General features: G+C 37.9%; 1 protein-coding gene across 11 annotated transcripts in view; it reads right to left on the bottom strand.

Moving 5' to 3' along the window:
• ABI1 (abl interactor 1) overlaps positions 1–23438 on the bottom strand; it is a 136210-nt gene that overhangs the window by 64750 nt on the left and 48022 nt on the right. For all 11 annotated transcript variants that reach the window (XM_049097014.1, XM_025463883.3, XM_025463886.3 and 8 more), the window contains exon 2: positions 8932–9099. In XM_049097014.1, coding sequence (XP_048952971.1) covers positions 8932–8961 — 30 coding nt within the window. In that variant the 5' untranslated portion in view covers positions 8962–9099. The remainder of the gene's footprint in view (positions 1–8931; positions 9100–23438) is intronic.

Raw genomic sequence — 23438 nt, 5'->3', positions numbered from 1 at the left:
TGCCACCCAGGGATCCCTTGAACACATTATACAGTGGCAGAATTAAGATTCAAACCCAAGTCTTTATGACTCCAAAGCATACCATACACCACATGGCCTTATCCATTCAACAAAGACTTTTCAAATCACTTTTTTTTTTCTCAAATCACTTCTTTTTTCTTTTTTTTTTTTTTTTATTTTTTAGTAATCACTACACCCAATGTGGGGCTCAAACTCACAACCCCGATATCAAAAGTCATATGCTCTACTGATTGAACCAGTCAAGCGCTCCTCAAACCACTTTTTTTTTTAAAGATTTTATTTATTTATTCATGAGAGACACAGATAGAAGCAGAGACACAGACAGAGGAGAAGCAGACTCCATGCAGGGAGCCTGATGTGGGACTTAATCCTGGGACTCCAGAATCATGCCCTGGCTGAAGGCAGGCGCCAAACCGCTAAGCCACGCAGGGATCCCCCTCAAACCACTTCTTAAGTGCCAGTTACTATGCACTGAGCAACAGAGATGAATTAAACACGCTCTTTAGAGAGTGATGGAGGGAAGACATGAATACCTCAAGTCACTGACAAAAGGAGGAACAAGTTAGATGGCATAGCACAAAGAAGCAGTTACTCTACCCTGAGCTAGTCAGTGAAGACTTCAGGTGGTACATGTTAAGCAAAAGAGACATGACAAAGTTAATGTTATGTCTTAGTCATAACAGATTATGGAAAGGCAAAGAGGCACAAATTTACATGCTGCATCTGAAACACTTCAAGAAACTGAACATGGCAGGAATGTGTTGAAAGGTGGAAGAGACCAGATTGAAGAGCCTTTTAATGCCATGCTGTGGAATCTAAAGTTGAAATTACAGGAAGTGAAAAACATTTCCAGGCTTCAAAACAAGATCAGACTACTATGAAGACTCAAACTGATTAGAAGATTCAAGTCACAGCCTGGTGAAGAGCTTACAACCAACCAAAAGGATAGAAGATCTAGAAGGAGACCCCCAAACTACCCATATATAATCAAGCTAGAAGAAAGAAGGGGTTCCAATTCTCTTTTTGAAAAAGGTAGTCCTTACTCTAAGTAAGATGAGAACAGTCCCTTGTTATATCATTAATTAGGATAGAACGAAAAAGTCAGCAAGCCCAAAGTGTATGATCAACAGGGAGGAAACTGGAGGTTGCTTCCTCAGCATCACAAACAGAATACTTGAGGCAGAAGATGGACTTAGATGATTCCCTTCTCTAAAGGCATACTGAATAGAGGCAGGATAAGCCTGCTGCTTACTATGAAAGCAGAGGGCCTCCAATTTCCAAAAAACACGGTCTCCCTTTTGCTTCAGGGGCTTAATCACACCCGTCAGCCATCTGACAATGGTTCAGGAACAGTAATAACTTTTTCTGCTAAGCATGTTGCTCAATCCAGGAGCTGTACAATTCCAGTACTAAGCAGATATGAGAAACAAAAAAGAAGCGAAAGGATACTATCTATTCTCCTAACACAACAAAAGCCATTATTCAGCCTCTTCAATGAAACTAAATCAAAGGGAAACGAAGTATAATTTAGAACTTCAGATTTATTTTTCCAAGTTGACCTCCAGGTACATGCCCCATTCCAAACATTCCATCACACATCCCAGTCACCCCTAAATAAGACATCCATGTCTGTGTTTGATGTCATTACCTCAGACTGGAATGCATTTGTACTCCATGTCACACAATAAATGTAAAGACTATCTTCAAAACCCAACTTAAATGTCACTCCCTAGATGCCACTCAAACTATATGCCCACAAGACTTTTTACTCTTTTAAAATGTTTATTAAGTATTTCCATCCACTATATTTAATAGTATACATATACAACTCCTCCCAAGTGAAATTTTTTAAACAAAGCCTTAGTCAATGACAGGTTTAGTTTAAAATTCTTGGTTCTAGAATTTTAAAAACTGAGTATTTAAAACTGAATAATATAATCTGTTATCTTTCAAAAGCCCCAACTACAATGAAAACATAATGCCAACAGTAAATGCAGCAATTGGTATGTGTCTCAAGTGCTAGTGGGGTGCAGTGCAGATAACATTGATACATGCTATAAGACTAGCTCACTTGGGGCACCTGGGGGGCTCAGTGGTTGAGCAGCTTGCCTTTGGCTCAGGTCATGACCCCAGGGTCCTGGGATTGAGTTCTGCATGGGGTTCCCTGATGGGAGCCTGCTCTTCCTTCCGTGTCTCTCATGAATAAATAATACAATTAAAATAGGAAATTTCAGTTATCTAAAAAGCTAAATACTCTTCTATAGAATTACCAATTTGAGAAATATACTTCTATAAATATACTACACTTTAATTATCAGTACCTGAAAAACAGTTTTAAGAAACATTGTATAAATTATATCTTTTGATCTTGTGTTCTATGGCAGCAAAAATGGTTTATAAAACAAACTGAAAAAGCAATCCTCAAACTTGAGTTTTATATAAGCTTCAGTATGAACAGAACTAAATCACAGGTTCAATCATGAAACAAATACATTATTTTTTTTTTAAGATTTTATTTATTTGGGCAGCCCGGGTGGCTCAGCGGTTTGGCACCTGCCTTCGGCCCAGGGTGTGATCCTGGAAACCCAGGGTCGGGTCCCACATCGGGCTCCCTGCGTGGAGCCTGCTTCTCCCTCTGCCTGTGTCTGTGCCTCTCTCTCTCCCTCTGTGTCTCTCTCACGAATAAATAAAGAAAATCTTTAAAATAATAATAATTTAAAAAAAAAAGATTTTATTTATTTATTCAGGAGAGACACACACAGAGAGAGGCAGAGACACAGGCAGAGGGAGAAGCAGGCTCCACGCAAGGAGCTTATTGTGGGACTCGATCCCAGGTCTCCAGGATCACACCCTGGGCTGCAGGAGGCGCCAAACCGCTGCGCCACCGGGGCTGCCCACAAATACATTATTAACTGTTGGTTCTTACTAATTTATTTCAGGCCATAAACCCTCAAATTTGATATCTATTGTATAATAAAGAATTTGACTGGCCTTTGTCCTTGTTCCTGGGAGGAAGCTTACAATTCTTTGAATTTCCCCAAGGATAGGGGTATCTTTGTTTATACTAACAAGATAGCTCAGGATGGGGGCTGGTCACGAGAAAGAACCAACTATGTGACTAGTATTGAGGCTTTGAGTCAGCCCAGTTTTTGAGTAGGGAAGGAGGGCTGGCCATGGGAATTTAGTCATATGGCCGATGGTTCAATCAATCATGTCTACATGTGAAACAAACTCTGGACACCAATGCTCAGTAGAGCTTCTTGGTTGATGAACAACACACTAATGTACAGGGTAGGTGATATGCCCTGATTCCACAGGAAGAGGACCGTCAAAGCTCTAAAGCTCTGTGTTCAGAACCATCCCAAACTTGGTCCTGTCTCTTCATTTGGCTGGTCTTAATCTGTTTGTTTTAAAATAAAACTATAACCATAAGGATAGCATCTTCCTGAATTCTGAGTCATTCTAATAAATCATCACACCCCAGGCAGAGTTGTGAGACACTCCCCCTGGCAAAGATCTGTGACCACTTGGTCAAAAGTGTGGGTAGAATGGGAATCCAATTTGCCACTGGCATCTGAAATGGGAGCAGTCTTGACTCTAGGTTAATGTCAGAATAGCATTGCAATAAACCAAGCTATGCCATAATACCAAACCTCTAATGGAGCTTGTTCCATCATTTCTTACACAAACTAACTTCTATATGCTGAGATATAGAAAGAATAAAGCCATAAACTTGTATAATTTGTATCATCATGCAATTTGCATCATGCAAGCCCCATTCCTTACAATTTCTGGTTCAGCAAATCAACCTCCAGAAAAACTAGTTAAAAAAAAAAAGTTATTAAAAAGTAGCTGGAGAAAGTGATATCAAATCACATGAAACTTTAAAAAAAAATTGAAACAGAAGTTTGTATAACACAACATGAAGGGTCAGCAGAGTTTTTCTGAACAGAGTATAAATATTTTAGGCTTCACAGGCCATATGGTGTCTCTCATTAACTACTGAACTATGTTATTGCAGAAGTGAAAACAGCCATAGCAATATGTAAACAAAAAAAATGCTACTGTGTTCTAATAAAACTATTTTACAAAAATAAGAAGAGGACTGAATTTAGCCCACATAGATAATCATTTACTGATCCTTGCACTAAATTATTTATTCAAATAAACATTCAAATTCATGGAAGTTCTATCTGATGGCATGAAGCGCTAGTGTCACACCAAAAATTAACAGTCTGAGAGACAAGTTAATACATTTTCTTAGAAGAAAAAAACCAACCTGAATTTGTAAAGGACAAAAGCTATACCAGAAATATTTGTTACAGAGTATTTTTCTTTAACCTCAAATTTTTCAGATAATGTCTAAACATAATAAAATTCAAAAACTCCTTCAACTCACATGGAAGCATGTATTATCAGGCACTGTGCTAAGTGCTATAAGAGTCCCTGGCAGAATAACCAATTTTGAAACAAATGTTTATCCATACAGCAATTAAAAGAATTTTATTTTAGGTAACAGAAAGATAAAGTCTAGTGCCAAGGCAAGGTGTAGTCCTTCAACTGCTACAAATAAACATTTATATGTTCTGCACCATGTACTTATGTTAAGAGAAAAATCTGTATTACTACACCTTTACTATAGCTTGTTCCTCTATAAATCTATATTGTTAATAACTATTATTAAAGCAAGAATGCCAGGGATCCCTGGGTGGCTCAGCAGTTTAGCACCTGCCTTTGGCCTGGGGCGCGGTTCTGGAGTCCCGGGATCGAGTCCCACGTCCGGCTCCCGGCATGGAGCCTGCTTCTCCCTCCTCTTGTGTCTCTGCCTCTCTCTCTCTCTCTCTCTCTCTCTCTATCATAAATAAATAGATAGATAGATAGATAGATAGATAGATAGATAGATAGATAGATAGATAAATCTTTTTTAAAAATAAATAAAGCAAGAATGCCTTATTAATCTCAACTAATAAAAAATGTCCTCCCTCCAAAAAGGAGGTGAAGAATTCTCCCTAAAACATGATTGTTGAATCTTAATATGTACAAGAAAAATGGAGGAAAGTTAGCAATTGATTAAGTTGTATGTCAGTCTTAAAATAACAAAGGTAAAGATAAAAAATACTATTTCATAATAGAACTTGGCAGGAAACTAGAGGAATTTTTCATGTTTTCTTCATGGTTTTAAGATATTCACACAATTTTATAATACTCTTTAAGAAATGCAATTTTATTTTTTTTTAATTTTATTTATTCATGAGAGACACACACAGAGATAGAGAGAGAGAGAGAGACAGAGACAGAGACACAGGCAGAGGGAGAAACAGACTCCATGCAGGGAGCCTAACATGGGACTCCATCTGTGGTCTCGAGGATCAGGCCCTGGGCTGAAGGCAGCGCTAAACCGCTGAGCCACCCGGGCTGCCCAAGAAATGCAATTTTAATCCAAATCATGAAAACGTCCTGAAATTGTGACCCAGGCTGAAATCAAGAATCAGAAGCCCAACAAACTGAGTCATGCAGGTACCCCCTCCCACCCTCGTATAAGGACATTTGCGATGACATTTATAGCATACCTGGATAATCCAGGATAATCTCTCCAGCTCAAGATCTTTAACTTACATCCTTAAAGTCTTCTCTGTCATATAAAGTAATACATTTCCAGGGATTTAGACCTGGATATCTTTAGGGACCATTACTCAGCCTACTACCATAGTTCATCTTAGAAATATTAGATGTATATATATAAATCCATTAGAGGGGATCTCTGGGTGGCTCAGTGGTTTGGCTCCTGCCTTTGGCCCAGGGTGTGATCCTGGAGTCCCGGGATCAAGTCCCGCATCGGGCTCCCAGCGTGGAGCCTGCTTCTCCCTCTATCTGTGTCTCTGAGCCTCCCTCTCTCTCTCTCTCTCTCTCTCTCCTGCGTCGGGTTCCCAATGTGGAGCCTGCTTCTCCCTCTGTGTCTCTACGCCTCTCTCTCTCTATCATGAATAAATAAATAAAATCTTATAAATAAATAAATACATACATACATACATACATAGGAATACTGAATAGGACAATTAATATAATTTTATCATGGTAAATGAGCCAATCAAATGATTGTCACTGAAGCTCCCGGCCATTGAGTGCCAACTCAACGTATCATACTTTCTCATTTACTTATTTTTTATTTTTATTTGCATGCTTTCCCATTTTTTTTAAGATCTTTAAAAAAAAAAAACTCATGAAATATCTTTAAGAAACTGGTTGAGGAAACCTAAAATAAATACCAACAGGCCATTAGGGATCAGCAGAAGTCCTATCATATTATGGATAAGTTCAACAACAACAACAAAAAAAACTCATAAAAGTCAGTAAGGATGGACCAAGAATTGTACAACAAAGAACCAGAAAAAAACTATAGGTGGAGTTAGATTACAAATTTGGAAGATTTTTTTTAAATGGAAGCATGATGGCCAGTATATGATACCAAAAATACATATCATAGACTAAACAGTAATAACCCCATAATGCAATGGTTTTCCAACTATCGTCCAAGAATTCCCAGGGTCCCCAACATCCAGCCTTTTCAAACTATATATCTGTAAAAGCTAGACTTTCTTCATATATTTCAAACAAAAAAACAAATGACATTAAACTCAAAAACAAGTATGAGAATTATCTTTTATTAAATAAAACATTAAAAAGATGTGCAGAAATGTAAAAATACCACTCTTCTCACAAATTTTTTTGTTTTGGTAAGAGTTATTTTTCATTAAAATGTTATTTGTATTAACATGTAATGGGTGTATTTATTGTTAAATGAGTTAATTAGCACTTTAAAATTTATCAGTTTTAATTTCTGATATGATAAATACTGGATGATCTACCCATATAAACCAAAACCCTTGCATTCTCAATAATTTAGGATTCTAAGTGCACCTACGAACAAAAAGTGGGAGAACTATAAGAACACTGATCCAGTTAATACCTCTACTGCAGGAACTCACTCCATCTCCCCAGTGCCTGGCCAAACTACATCTGCCTAGATAGTCAAACCTAGGTTTACCAATGATAAAGAAAACTCTTTTCATAATAATAAATTCATCAATAGTACATTACGAACCTAAGCATTTACATTATGTTAATAACATAGCTCCAAAGTAATTTTTTAAAAAGATTAAAATTTAAAAAAAATCACAAACTAGAGTCCAAGAATACAACTTACCTTCCTCAACAATTAATAAAACAAGTAATCAGAAAATCAGGAAGGATATAAAAGAATTGAACAATATTATCAACCAACTTGATCGATGATTTTTACAGAATATTCCACCAAAATGCAGTAAAATATACATTCTCCTCAAGGGCACACAAAACATTTACCAAGAGAGACTATATCTGGGTTATGAAACAATTCTTAATAAATTTGAAAGGATTCAAATTATATATTTTCATACTACTGCTGAATTAAATTAGAACTCAACAGCAGAGAGATCTTTTGAGAATCTTGAAATTTTTCTGAATAGCCCCTGGGCCAGAGAAGAAACCAAAACCAAAGTTAGAAATTATTTTGAGCTGAATGAAAATGAAGGTACAACATATCTAAATTTATGAAATACAGATAACACACTATTTCAAGGGAAATTAGGTGCTCAAAGACATCAGCTTTTACTTTAATAAAGCATAAAATAAGAGTAAATTAATTCCAAAGAAAGGAAAAGGAGAAGAAATAATCAAGTAAAATAAAAATCAACACAATAGAAAACAGAAAAAAAGTTCAGAAGATTAATGAAACTAGAAGCTGAGGACTTTTTTAGAATATCAATAAAATTGATAAACTAGCCATACTAACCAGCTTAAAAAGAGAAAAGACAACAATTAAGAATATCAAGAATGACATGTGATATCACTATAGATTCTACAAATATAAAAAGGATAAGGGCATGTTATTAACACTTTTATGCAAATAAATACAACAACATAGGTGAAAGGCCAAATTCCTGGAAAAATACAAAGCTTACTCAAGAAGAAACAGATGAAGAGAACTGTCGTATATCTACTGAAGACATTAAATATATAGTTAAAACTTCCCTGTCAAGAAAAACTATGTCCAGATAGCTTTACTGGTAAATCCCACCAAACATTTAGAAGGTAGCAAGTATCAATTCTAAAGACACTTTTCCATAGAGGTGAAGAGGAGGGAATATTGTCCAATATATTTGTAATGCCAGCATATATATATATATATATATATATATATATATATATATATATAAAAGAGAGTATGTATATACATGCATACGTGTGTGTGTATATATATATACATACTCCACGTGTGTGTGTGTATATACACATGTGTGTGTATATATATATATGTGTGTGTATATATATATGTGTATATACATATATATACACACACACACACACACACACACTCCACAGTGACAGAAATGTCTGAGGACAGGGGATAGAAAGATGAATAACAAAGAAGTATGAAAAAATTGGGAGGGTGGGGAGTGTTATCTTGAATGTGATGATAGTCTCCTGGGTAATATGTGTATCAAAATTTATAAAATTGTATGCTTTAATTATATACAATTTATTTTACCTCAAAAAAAAAAAAAAAGTCTTTCACAGTAGGATAACCAGTAACGGTTCTACAACAATGCGAATATACTTAATGCCAATGAATTATAACTAAAAAATGGTTAAAATGGTAAATTTTACATTATGTATATTTTACAAACAAAAAAAAAAAAGAAGAAGAAGAAGAAGAGTATGTAAACTGGATTCAAACCTGAACCTAAAATAACTACAGTCATTAAGATGAGTAAGGAATCCATATTTCCAGGCTATCTACCTCTTTGATTATGCAGCTTCTATTCTTCCAGCTGATTAAATGTGAATGTACAGCTTTTTACAAGCTGTTACCTGTGAGATATGATTGATGGAAGACTCCATTCTCCGAAGCTGAGAGGCTTGGATATCCAGCAACTGGAGTACATTGTTGGCCAATGCATTTATTTGATAAGCAACACTAGCTAGGGATTGAGTTGTGTAGGCTTTGGTCTCTTCTAAAGCTTTCCTCTTGTCTGCAGCCTGAAAATAAGAACAAAAACAATCAGTACTTACTTAGGTTAATATTCATTAAACATGCATTCTATAGAAAGGCAAAGTTATATTTTTTAATGGAAAGATCCAATTGAATCAAAAAGCTTATAGGACCACTCTGATGATAGTCTCAGGACACTGGGGGGCCCATAGCAGAAATCCCTATCTGCCAGGTGGGATCCACTGCCTCGAGTGGCCAATCCACTGAGGTCCACTAAGGCAGCCATCAAGTGACCATCATCAGAGGTACACAGTACAATTGGTTCTGAGTGGCCTAAAGCCCCTCAAACCACCAACTTCTCACATTATATCTTTAGGATCTTCTGTCAGCCCCAAACTCCCAACCCACTGTTGAGAATATACCTAAACTACTCTGTAATACTGCTGCCTCAGCATCCACTTTATGTGGCTAAGTGCCTAGAGGGGCCTTGAATTGACACTACCTCCTCCCACAAGTACATGCCCTAGATAATAGCCCTCAGGGTGACAAGTAAATATACGTTCCAGATAGGATTCCCCCAAATCCCCGTGATAAACAATCTCTCCTGTCTTCCAGCTCCTTCTTCTTCTGTCTCCCTTATAAGACCACCTTGAAGCTTATTAAAACCCTACAGTTTTTGGTTTGAACTGACCAATCCAGAATTAGCCCAGAAATCCCAGAGCACTGGACCTGAGGACCCTAATAAAGCCATGTACCCCAAGTCCTGCAGCTCATTGCCTGCCCACACCCTGCACTGAACTCCCCCTGGGTCCCCTGGAGACATCATGTTGTGTACCTCCAGGACCTGTGAGTAATAAACTTCTATATTCTACTTTCCCTTTTTCCCGTCTTTTATTGAACTGTGGCTCACCATCTATGGGCTTTACTTTACAAATGTTAACAAAAAATCTCAACACCTACCAACAATGATATAGATTAAATTCATTCCATCTTATATTTCTGTTTACATTAATCAACATCAGAATCCCAACCTCCCTGTTATCCGTTATAACTACATCTCTCATCTCCACAAAAACTACTCTGAATGTTATAAACCAAACCTTTACCACCTGTTCTTCCCAAAGTCCTACACATAACTCAGTCTTTTGTTAGATATGTTTTACAAATATTTCTCCTAGTCAGTAGCTTACCTTTTCATTATTTTAACAGTCTTTTGTTGTTGTTGTTGTTTTAAGATTTTATTTATTTATTCATGAGAGACACAGAGAGAGAGATAGAGAGCCAGAGACACAGGCAGAGGGAGAAGCAGGCTCCAGGCAGGGAGCCTGACATGGGACTTGATCCCAGGTCCCCAGGATCACGCCGCGGGCTGAAGGCGGTGCTAAACCGCGGGGTCACCAGGGCTGCCCCTTTAACACTCTTTTGAAGGGAAACTTTTTCTTTCAATGAAGTCCAATTTATAATTCTTTCTTTTATATTTCATGATTTTTGCATCCCATTTTTAAAAATCTTTGCCAAACCTAAGGTCACTAAGATTTTCCCGCATGTTTTCCTTCAAAAGTTTTGAAGGAAATAACCTATAGGCTAACATTAAAAGTATCATTCTAGGCTAGAACCCTACATTATTAAAAGATGTCCTATATGGAAAACAGAGCATATATTCAGAACATATGCTACAGCATTAGCCTGTATAATATCATTTCAAAGAAAAATATGACTTAAATTAAAAGTTCTTTCTCACTTTGAACCCTTCCTTAAAGTCTGCCAAGAGACTTGAAAATAATTTGCTCTCTTCGAAAAACATCAATTTCTTCCTGCCATAAATGCAAGAAGTTTAATGACCCTACTCAGGTAACAAATGGGGGGTCAGTCTCATATGTACTTAAAAAAAAAGTTTTTCTGCCATTTTGCTTTTGTATCTTTCCCTTTCCTCCCCCTTTCTAGGAATGTCACATCGTGTCTTTTAATAACTTCTTTCTTTTAATAACTTTTAACTTACCTCTAATCTAAACCTCCCAGAAACTTTTCCAAAGTCGGAATTTTTCCCATCGAATATTTTACATGTTTTTCCAATTATTTAATGGAAGTAATTTCATGAAAATCCATTAAAAAAAACCCTAAATCTACAAAAATTACTCTATTTCAATGACTCCACAAACCAGCTACTGTGAGATGCACCATTTTTATGTATTACTAGGAAAAACCTGTCAATTGAATTGTGTCCGAATGCTTTCTTATAAAAAATTACTTTATACTTATAGGAAATACTTTCTCAGATTTACCTGGATGGTCACTTTATGTCAGTGTTAATCATAAAGAAATAAAATTAGTTAGAAAATTCATACTCAATGTTATCCAAATTCCAGAAAAAAAAAAAATCCCTTTTTTAAGGGGGTGGAGGGGCAGAGGGAGAGAATCTTTTTTTTTTTTTTTTTTTTAAAGATTTTACTTACTTATTTGAGATAGAGAAAGAGAAAGAGTGCGTGCAAGCACACACACATGCAGGGGAAAGGGGCAACAGGAGAGGGAAAAGCAGAGTCCCATCTGAGCACAGACCCCCAGATCATGATGTGAGTCAAAATCAAGTCAATACTTAACCAATTGAGCCATCCAGCCATTCCCAAAAAAAACTCTTTATCTTTTGTACAATGCAAGATCTAACCAAAGATTTTCCAAAGCTATAGTCATGTCTATCTAGTTTCCTTAAAACTTAAAAAACCTTTACCCTTCAACCCTGACCTTTTTGATGTTCAAAACAGATGTTATTTTAAAAATCCAAACCAGATGGGGCACCTGGGTAGCTCAGTTAAGTGACTGACTCTTGGTTTTGACTCAGGTCATGGTCACAGGGTTGTGAGACTGACACCCCGTTAGGCTCCACACTGGACATCTGTCTGAGATTCCCCCCACCCCGCCCATGCCCCGTTCCTCCCCCTGCTTGAGCTTGCACACGCACACTTTTTCTCAAATAAGTAAATCGTTCTTATAAATAAGTAAATAAAAAAATAAAATCAAACCATTTTTTTATAGAAACTCCTATAAACTAGATTATTTCCTTATGACTAGATTCTGATTAAACAAGGTGGCAAGAATACTATACAGGTGATGCTGTGAACTTCCCACTGCAGGTGACACAATATCTTTTAAGATAAGGCTCTATCATTATTTCCAGAATTTTCTTACAAGTTGCTAACATATCAATTTTGCAAATTCTGATGCTACTGCTAACTTAATCTTACCAGAAGGTGTCAACCCCCAAAACTGCCTGAAGGTAAAACCCAGGACTCTAGCCTTTCCTCAAATGGTCCTTATATATCTGTTAACAGGCCACAATAATCCAGTTAAACCACCAGCAAAAACAACCAAGTTCCCACAAGTACAGACAATGAATACTACTCTGGCAGACAGCTTTTAAATTGTAAAATGCATCCCAATTTCAGAAATGTTAAAATGTGGGGGTGAGGAGGAAGTTTCTTAGACTTGATTAAATACAGAATATAAGGAACACTTATTGGTCTAAGGGCCCTTTAAAAAAAAAAAGGTATATTAATGTTAATAGGAAGAATTTAAAATGTCAAGTTTTTTGTTGTTGTTGTTTTGTTTTGTTTTTTTAAGATTTATTCACTGATGAGAAACACAGAGAGAGAAGCAGGCTCTATGCAGGGAGCCCGATGTGGGACTTGATTCTGGATCCCGGAATCATGCCTTGAGCCGAAGGCAGATGCTCAACCACTGAGCCACCCAGGCATCCCTAAAATGTCAGGTTTTAATACCTATAAAAGGAAAAGTTTTATATACCATAGGGTACACAAAACATCTACTTTGCTGAAGGCCAATCTAAAGTTTGGTTTGAGGGATCCCTGGGTGGCACAGCGGTTTGGCGCCTGCCTTTGGCCCAGGGCGCGATCCTGGAGATCCGGGATCGAATCCCACGTCAGGCTCCCAGTACATGGAGCCTGCTTCTCCCTCTGCCTGTGTCTCTGCCTCTCTCTCTCTCTCTCTCTCTCTCTCTCTCTGTGACTATCATAAATAAATAAAAATGTAAAAAAAATTAAAAAAAATAAATAAAGTTTGGTTTGAGACCTAAGAAACTTTCCAGGAGAAATCCATAATCATTTTGTGGAGAGGAATGAAAGGATGAGAGGGAGAAAAGAGCACATAGGCCAAATGTTGGTTCACTATTAACAAATAAACCCATTAAGCATGGAGTCATGCAATACCCAGCTACCACTGAAAGGATATAATTTTCTCCAACACAATTCCCATTTCAAGAGAAGTGAAAAGTAATTAAAAAGAAATCCTACTAGGTTATGGCAAATATCGAGCAAAAAGAACAAACTGCTTGCATGGCAATTCAGATTGAAATATAGTTACCATAAGCTTTAGCACAGCTCCTCGTTTTACCACCTGCCATTTAAGCAACTGCTAACTGGCCTACCAGCTTCTAGCAAAAAATCTAGAAGTCTCTGCTGCCTCTTACATCACAGTTTTGATAGTCAAGGAAGGAGAGTTGTGGCACACTCTTCTTTAATTGAAGAACAACAATCAACAGCTAGCATACTCATTATATAAAATTCAAAATTCAACCCTAATATAGAATATGTTTTTAAACCATCGCAATTTATACCCCCCAGGGTATTTCCAATAACTAGATCATCAGATTCTAAAATTTTTAATTTTGCCATAATTACAGCCTAAGTCAATGACACCCCAAACTAACTCCTTTACCAGTCAGTACTATACTACAGGACTTTTATTTTAAAGAAACAGGCTGGGATCCCTGGGTGGCGCAGCGGTTTGGCGCCTGCCTTTGGCCCAGGGCGCGATCCTGGTAGACCCGGGATCGAATCCCACATCGGGCTCCCGGTGCATGGAGCCTGCTTCTCCCTCTGCCTGTGTCTCTGCGCCTCTCTCTCTCTCTGTGACTATCATAAATAAATAAAAATTAAAAAAAAAAAATTTAAAGAAACAGGCTTAATGGAAAACCTGTAAGAACCCAGTTTTCAAAAGACCAACTACATTTTTTTTTAAGATTTCATTTATTTTTTTTTTTAAAGATTCTATTTTATTTACCCATGAGAGATACAGAGCGAGAGAGAGAGGGAGAGACAGGCAGAGGGAGAAGCAGGCTCCACGAAGGGAGCCTGACGTGGGACTCGATCCCAGGTCTCCAGGATCACACTGTGGGCTGCAGGCAGGGCTAAACCACTGCGCCACCGGGGCTGCCCAAGACTTTTATTTATTTGAGAGACAGCACACAAGAGAGTACATGGGAGAGCATGAGTAGGGAAGAGAGAAGAGCAGGCTCCCCACGGACCATGGAACCCGACATGGGGCTCGATCCCAGGATTCTGGGATCATGGCCCAAGTTGAAGGCAGCCACTTAAATGACTGAGCCACTCAGGCACCCCAGAGCAACTACATTTTTTTTTCTAAAATTTATTTATTCATGAGAGACACAGATTGAGACAGAGGTAGACACACAGGCAGAGGGAGAAGCAGGCTCCCGGCAGGAAGCCTGATACGGGACTCGATCCTGGATTCTAGGATCACGACCTGAGCCGAAGGCAGGCACCCAACCGCTGAGCCACCCAGGCATCCCGAACAACTACATTTAAACACAAAATTAGTTACATGTTTAAATATTATTGGCAGAATATATCTCATACTTAGTCCAAGATACTAGCTTCCTTCCATTAATTCCATGTTAACTAATTATATTCTCAGATATCTTTCTTCTTTAAAGAATTACAATGAAAGGGGTGGGTGGTGGGTAGGGGGATAAGGATTAAGAAGTATACTTGTTTTTTAGGCTTTAAGATTGCATTTATTGATTTTATAGAGAGTGCATGCATGTTGGAGCAAAGAGAGGTGTAGAGGGGGAGGGAAAGGGAGGAAATCTCAAGCAGATTCTACACTGAGCGTGGAACCTGATGTGGGGCTCGATCCCACTACCCTGAGATCATGACCTGGGCCAAAACCAAGAAGGGAATGCTCAGCTGACTAAACCACCAGGTGCCCTAGGAAGTGCACCTGTGATGAGTACCAGGTATTATATTATTCAATTACTATATTGTATGCCTGAAACTAATATTATACTGTATGTTAAGTAACTAGAATTTAAATAAAAAAGAATTAAATTGAAAGAGCCACCATGATCAAGAGTGTAGGCTGGGCAATCAGTTTCACATACTGCTGGAGGGTACAATTAGACAACATGTATAACAGTTCTTTAAAAGGTATATATTCTTCACTTTTAGGAGCTTACCCAAAAGAAATAAAGGTCAAGTGCAAAACAAATAATAATACTGTATGTTTAAGGATGTCCAACCGCCTCTGTTTATAATCACACACACACGAAATAATCTAAATGGCCAATGAAAGGTGACTAGAAAAAAAATTCATATACTAGAATGCCATGTAGTCAATAAAAGTGATACTTACCAACAAGTAAAATGTATTAAATCAGGATTCAAACTAGGAAGCAGAGCCACTTAATAAGAAATTATAGAATTTTACTTCACACATTATAAAAATAGCTGGGAAAATTTAAGATAGTCCACAGGAGAAGTGTGAGGATCAGAAAGTCATCAATTTGAGAAGCCAAACACACCAGCTAGAGAAATGAGACTGCAAAGGAAATGCTCCTGTAGAGATCTGGGAAGCTATGCTTTTGCAATTTTCGTATCAGTTGAGGGGCCTGATGCCACTGTTGACCAAACTGTCAGCAACTAGGAAAAAGAACTAGAGTAAAGGGAGACCAAGGTCAAGCTGGAACCCACCAACACCTCTGTGCCTCTTATTACACTTAACCACAAAAACCTGTAGAGGTTAATGAATGTCGCTTACATAAATTCTTTTAGCCAATTCTAACCCACAACCTTAAAGGAAGGAAGTCTACTACAGAACTATGAGATACATAGTTTCAACTTAAGGAAACTGAAATAGTACAAACCACTACAGTACCCTCAGTCAATAATGTTTATGTAGGAACTTCTTTCATTATATTTAACTCCTGAATAAAGACAATAGCAAAAACATGCTTCAGTCCAACATGATCCAGTCATCCTCATACAACCAAAATGATGCTATCTCCCCAAAAGAGAATACAAAGTCTACTTTGTGAGTAATGTTCATTCCTTTTCTAACTGGCTGAGTTATACTTCCCCTTGGATATCCTGTAAGTTAAATATCGAAATACTAGGTTAACTACTATTAACACATCTAAAGTTAAATATAAAAGAACTGCAGAGAGAGGAAAAAAAAAACTGGTTAATATACACACAAATATTAAGGTACAGAGCAAATATTCATAAATACTAGAGTTTTCATTCTGTAACCGGTCATGAGGTCGTAGGTGGTATTTATAATGTTCTACTATCTATCACATATTCCACTTGCCCTCAGCAATCATCTCATCTGGTTGTTATTCCCTGCCTGGTTTGCTGACTCAAACCACTGCCATGAGCAGCCCTGCCTGCAGTAGACTGTTTTATTACTGCATTAGCTTTTATCACAGGACACGGAAGCACTAAGAGGCACTCCAGATAATCTCCTGCATTCCAGACATATTCCTCTTTACCCCTACTATGTAGCAGCAACTCAAATTCCACTTTGAAGTCAGATTCAATCATCCTGACCAACACAGTAATCTTTTGCTTTGCCTATTAATTCACTGGCAAGAGGAAGTCAAAGTGCTCAGGTGCTTAACTTCCAGTTCAATAGAACCAATACTATGTTCCCAGCAGAAGTATTCCTCTCTAAACTAGCAGACCCCAGAGCAGTGAGGAAAGAAGCAAAGATTTTCTTAGTAGACCATCAGGTGTATAGTGACAGGAGTTCACTCCATGTCAACCAGCTGACGGAGTTTTCAAAAGAACATTCCACTGTTTTATCAATTCAGCTGCTTCAGGGTAATGGGGAACATGGTAAGATCACGAATTCTATGAACATGAGTCAACAGCCTGGTCAAAAGCAATGTGATATGGGGGTGCCTGGGTGGCTCAGCTGGTTACGCATCTGAGAGACTCGTTTTAGGCACACTGGGCTCCCTACTCAGTGACGAGTCAGCTTCAGATTCTCCCTCTCCCTCTCCCCGTCCCTGCTCACATACTCTCTCTCCCTCCCTCTCTCCCTCTCTATAAGTAAATAAAACCTTTAAAAAAAAAAAAGAAAAGGCAATGTGATATGAAATACCAGAGGAATGGTGCTATCTCTGGGATTCAGTGTCAGTACTCTGTTAATATTAGCAAGGTAGTCATTCACCAACAGTGGTAGCCAGATTGGTCTTGGTGAATGAAGTCCATATTGCTGAGCATAACATGCACAACTTCCATGCCTGCCATCCTGGCATCTTTTTCATGAGCCCACTAAGCAAGGATAGAGGTGGATAGCGAAAGAGGCTGGAATCCAGAGGTTACACCTTATCTACTTTATTAAGATCCTTCTCTGCTGAGAATGCTCTATGATGGGCATCATATCACAATAAACACAAACATTAGCTGATGTCCATTCAGGAGCATATCTACATACCTATCCCCCATACTTCCAATTACATTCTTTCCAGATCCATAATGATTAAGTCCAACAACTGCTACTGTCATGAGTCAGAATGGATCTACATCTCTAACCATCTGTGTTTCTCAACAAAATAAATAAGTAGGTGCACTGTTCAAAGTTCTACTCATCAGAAGAATTCCCCTTAACCACTGCCCTCTGGGTCGCCCCCTGATTATGGCTACAGTGCTATACATATCCAACTTCAGGTGGTACCAGCATATGATGCAAAACCATCTGTAAAAAAAAAAAAAACCATCTGTAAACTGTACCTAAGTATTTTTTTTTCTCAGTCAACTGAAACTCATGAGACCACAGGTATCGGTTGACAGTGAAGAAGCAAAGATGTTGAGGTACTTATTTTAGAGAGAGTGTGAGCAGAGGGAGGGACAAAGAGAAAGGGAAACACAGAATCTCAAGCAGACTCCATACTGAGTGCAGAACCTAATGCAGGGCTCAATTCCCTGAACTTGAGACCATGACCTGAGCTGAGACTGAGTGGGACACTTAACCAACTGAGCCACATAGGCACCCCAAGTACCTGGTTTTTAAAAGAAAAGTCTGTATAGGACCACCCGGGTGGCTCAGTCAGTTAGTTGAGCAGCCAACTCTTGGTTTTGGCTCAAGTCATGATCAAGGTCGTGAGATCCAGCCCCTAGATAGACTCTGCACTCAGCATAGAGTCTGCATGAGATTCTCTCCCTCTCCTTCTGCCCCTCACCACCTTGCATTCATGCTTGCCCTAAAATAAAATAAATAGAATCTTTAAAATATATTTTATATTTATTTTTATAAATATCTAATACTTTCATATTTTATATTTATATAAATGTTTATATAAAAATTATATATGAAACATATATTTATATAGATTAACAAATATCCCTGGATAATGAGCCATGGGTGATTTTTAATATTCTTTATATTTTTTCTGTATCCAATTTTTCAACAATAATCACACTTCAATAATCAGAAAGAAATTATTTTTTATTACAAAAATTCTCTTTATATAATCTTAATGGGAAAATACACAATACATATCTATGTATATAGTGCAACCTAATTTTGTTTGGTATAATTAAATACCTATACAAACTAACTCACCAGGTACTGAGAGGAGATATATCAGCATTAATTACGATTACATTGGGATTATAAACAATTTGTGTTTTCATCTTCATCCTTTTGTGGAATTTCCAAATGTTCTATAACTAGGTAACATTTTTACTGCAACCAGCTTGCAGACACCAAAAAAACTAAAACTAAGGCTAATAATACCTCACTACCATCCCATCAAAACAGAAAGAACTTGAATCCTTGATAATACAAAGCTAGAGAATTAACCAATCCTGGGACAACCAACTTGGAATTTCTTGTGATATAAAATAATAAATGTTCCTTATTGTTTAAGCCTAAGTTCTTTTCGGGGCACCTGGGTGGCTCAGTGGTTGAGCGCCTGCCTTTGGCTCAGGGCGTGATCCCATGGTCCTGGGATCAAGTCCTGGATCAGGCAGCCTGCTTCTCGCTCTGTGTCTCTCATTAATAAATTTAGAAAATCTTTAAAAAAAAAAAAAAAAAGCCTAAGTTCTTTTTCTATTAACTACAGCAAAATGCATCCTCAATAATTTTTATATGCGAGAGAGGCAGAGTAAGTTCCAAAAAAGCATCTTGGTTAAACTGAAAAGTAACAACTAATTCTCCTAGTCATATAGAAAAAAAAATCTATTAAAGTAATTCCCAAATTACCAAGGTCATTCTCTAAACTAGTCCGCTAATTTACATCTGATTGTGTTACTCATTAAAATGTTATCTGACGGGCATTTCGGTAGCATAGTCAGTTGAGCATCTGACTCTTGGTTTTCGTTGTGGTCATGATCTCAGGGTCATGAGACCCTGGGCACTGGCACGTAGTCTGCTGAAGATTCTCATTGTGTCTCTCTCTGCCGGCTCCCCTTTCTCTCTCTCAATCTCTCTCAAATCTTTTTTAAAAACTGTTATCTGAGAAATCAATCTAATTTGCCCTTCCCACAAAGGCAATTGTATTTTAATCTGTATTAGTCTGCTCAGGCTGTCATGACAAAATGTTGAATGGCTTCAGCAACAGAAATTTATTTTCTCACAATTCTACATGCTTAAAAATCCAAGGTAAACATTGTTTCTGGTGAAAGCTCTCTTCCTGGCTTGCAGAGGTCCACCTTTTCAATATGTTCTCATATGGTGAAGAGAGATTGATTTCTAGTGTCCCTGCCTCTTATATAAGGAGTCCAAGTTCTGGGATCCCTGGGTGGCGCAGCGGTTTGGCGCCTGCCTTTGGCCCAGGGCGCGATCCTGGAGACCCAGGATCGAATCCCACATGGGGCTCCCAGTGCATGGAGCCTGCTTCTCCCTCTGCCTGTGTCTCTCTGCCTCTCTCTCTCTCTGTGACTATCATGAATAAATAAATAAAATCTTTAAAAAAAAAAAAAAAAAAAGAGTCCAAGTTCTGTCAGAGTTACACCCTATGACCTCATTTGACCTTAATCACCTCCTTAAAGGCCCCGTCTCCAACGCAGTCACAAGGTAGGACTGGGGCTTCAACATAGAAATTTGGGGCAGGGGGACATAATCCAATTCCTCAAACATTAGGAAATATAGCCATCTTACTAATATCCAAAATAAATACTCTTGATAGTAAAACTTTTAACAGCTACATATTTAGTTTCCAAAGCACTTCCACACAGCAAACTAAGCAGACATCCCGGTTTCAGACATGAGCATGGGCACTATATAAAGCTCAGAGATACTACTCTGTCCAAGTACTCTCTAACTAGTAAACAGAGGAGCTAGGACTAGATCCCGGATCAGCATCTTAATCCAAAGGTCTTGACACAGTTCTTACTCTTGTCATATGTAATTAGGGACTGAAATTTTATTTCATCTAACATTCTGAACACTAGAAGTAGCTTCGGGATCAGAAAGGAGAAGAGCAAAAGCTAAAGCTCAAAGCAGAATGTAATGAACAAGAGCATTAGCTTAGAGGTGAGCAAGCTTCAATATTCAAAAAGTCCAATGGAGAAATATACAAGGCTAGAAAAATCCTATAGGCCCTTGAAGAATTTGGACTTCATCCTGAGGCTACAAGGGAGACACAGAAGGATTTTCAGGAAAAAAACGGATAAACAAGTTTTTGGCTTCAGAAAGACCACATCAGGTGCAGTTTTATAAGGTAAACTGGGAAAACACAGAGAAGTCAAAAATGGAGACAAAGAATTCTGTTGTAATATGTACCTTTATGTTAAACATCCCATTTAAAATAGCTTACAATGAGGAAAAAGAAATTTGGTGAGGTTAAGTAATTTGTTCAAAGTACCACTGCTAGAAAAGAACAGACCTATTATATCTCCAAAGGCCATGGTCTTCCAATATACCACACTGCCTCCCAGCCTATAACTTTAAAATAGAACAAAATAAAATTCTAATGTGTCAAAGTGAAACTATTAAAGTAGTTCTCTAAGATGAACCACTCTAAGTCATCATTAACTAATTTGTATGCCAAATGAATTCTAATTAACTGAAAGAAGAGAATAGAGTGAGAAAGCAGACTTTCTTAGCATAGCCGAGAATGTTTTTGATCTACAAAACAATTGATGCTCTGTATAGTAGTTCTACAAACAAGCGAAACAAAAATTAAACTTTAACACTTTTCTAAGTTATTCACTAAAGTAACAAAATCACATCTTCAATTCATTCTCAAATAAATGGGACTCTGTTAGGTAATCACTTAAGGACCATAATGCATCATTTTGTAAACTATTAGGTAAGGTGGTAGTTAATACTGTCACAATCCGTACCACCCTTAATTAACTGACTTGAACAACAAAGTACTTCTGCTTTAAAAAAAAAAAAATTCTATAAATACCAACAAAAGTACCTTGTCCTGACTATTTCCTCACTTATACCAGCTTACAATAGTCTCACAGAATCAGTCTTGACCATCTCCATCCTAGTGATTCATTAACCACATTTTCCAAACCAAAAATCAAGACCAGTATGACACTATCTGACAAATTATATTTACCCCGATTTCTTTTTTTTACCCCGATTTCTTAATCTGCTATATAAAAGTATGAGAATTATAAAAGTATAAGAGTCAATTAATAAACCTTTACTGAGGGGATCCCTGGGTGGCTCAGCGGTTTGGCACCTGCCTTTGGCCCAGGGCACGATCCTGGAGTCCCGGGATCGAGTCCCGCGTCGGGCTCCTGGCATGGAGCCTGCTTCTCCCTCTGCCTGTGTCTCTGCCTCTCTCTCTCTCTCTATGTCTATCATAAATAAATAAATAAATAAATAAATAAATAAATAAATAAATAAATATTTAAAAAAATAAAAATAAAAAATAAATCTTTACTGAAATCAACTCAGTTTTGTAAGTTATAGCCATGCCAAAAAGACAAATGCAGAATCATTCATGTAGCTATTCCAAAAACTCTGAGATATGTACAAAGAGATGTTCTGTTCACAAACATTAGTTATAAAATAGACACAAAAGAGGAAGAAATATTAATAAATTACCAGATACTGAATCCAAACCAAATAATTTAATCAGTTAGAAATCTAAATGCCAGGGGTGCCTGGGTAAGCTCAGTCAAGTAAGCATCTGCCTTGAGCTCAGGGCATGATCCTTGAGCTGCATGACTAGGTCCTGGGATGGAGACCTGCATCTGGCTACCTACATAATGGAAAACCTGCTTCTCCCTCTCCCTCCACACCCTCCCCCTCAACTCCTGCTTTATCTCTCCCTCAAATAACCTTTTAAAAGTTTTAAGAAAAAAAAAAAGAAAGAAATCGAAATGCCAGTTAGGGGATACAATAGAATTAAAAAGAAAGCTACCAAGGTGCCTGGGAGGTTCAGTTGGTTAAGCTTCTGACTTCGGCTTCGGTCATGATCTCAAGGGTCCTGGGACCAAGTCCCATGTCAGGCTCTCTGCTCAGCAGGGAGTCTGCTTGTCTCTCTTCCCTCTGCTTATTCCCCCACTTGTGCTGTTTCTCAAATACATAAATAAAATCTTTTACAAAAAAAATGAAAGAAAGTAAGCTACCTAACAAAATATGTAAATGATCTATATAAGGAAAACCATAAAACTCCGATTTAAGAAATCAGAGAACTACATAAATGGAGAGATATTTCATGATCATGAAAAGGAAGACTCAATACTGTCAAAATATCACTTATTCCCAACTTGATCTATTCACTGAGATCCCAATCAAAATCTTAGCAAGTTATTTTGTGAACACTGACAGATTCTAAAGTTTACCTGGAAAGGTGATATTAGCAAGATAGCCAAAAAAGATATACCCCATCATAACCACCTTCAGCCACAACTATCTGGTACCCATCTACAGACAAAAGTGCCTTTGTAAGAGCTATGAGATCCAGAGAAGAGACTGTGAAACTGTAGTGCAGTCAGTCCAAGTTGAGAAGAGCTGTTCTAAGAAGATAGGCCAGCACCCAGGCAACTGACTTGACTTTGGTCTTGGCTACAGACTCAGAATCAGCTCCATAACAGAGGTCTGACTTGGCTCCAGCCCCAATTACCTTTGGTTCAGACACTAGTACCATATGCCAAAGGATCTAGAAGAACTCTCACCCACTCATGCATCAACTAACAGACATACAGACATCCTACAAAATGTGGATGCTGAAGTGGACCATGAACTAGCTCCCCTCAAAACTGCAGTCCAGGAGCCCCTAGACAATCACCATGCATGAGAGAACCTTTGTAAGGAGTCCAGTGGAAAAGTTTTTGCACATAATTGGAAAAAAAGAAATGAGATAAGATGCTTTGGAAAG

This window comes from Canis lupus, chromosome 2 (assembly GCF_003254725.2).
Source record: "Canis lupus dingo isolate Sandy chromosome 2, ASM325472v2, whole genome shotgun sequence".
NCBI lineage: Eukaryota > Metazoa > Chordata > Mammalia > Carnivora > Canidae > Canis > Canis lupus.
Note: the sequence above shows the minus strand (reverse complement) of the source record. Positions and strands in the feature narration are given on the sequence as shown.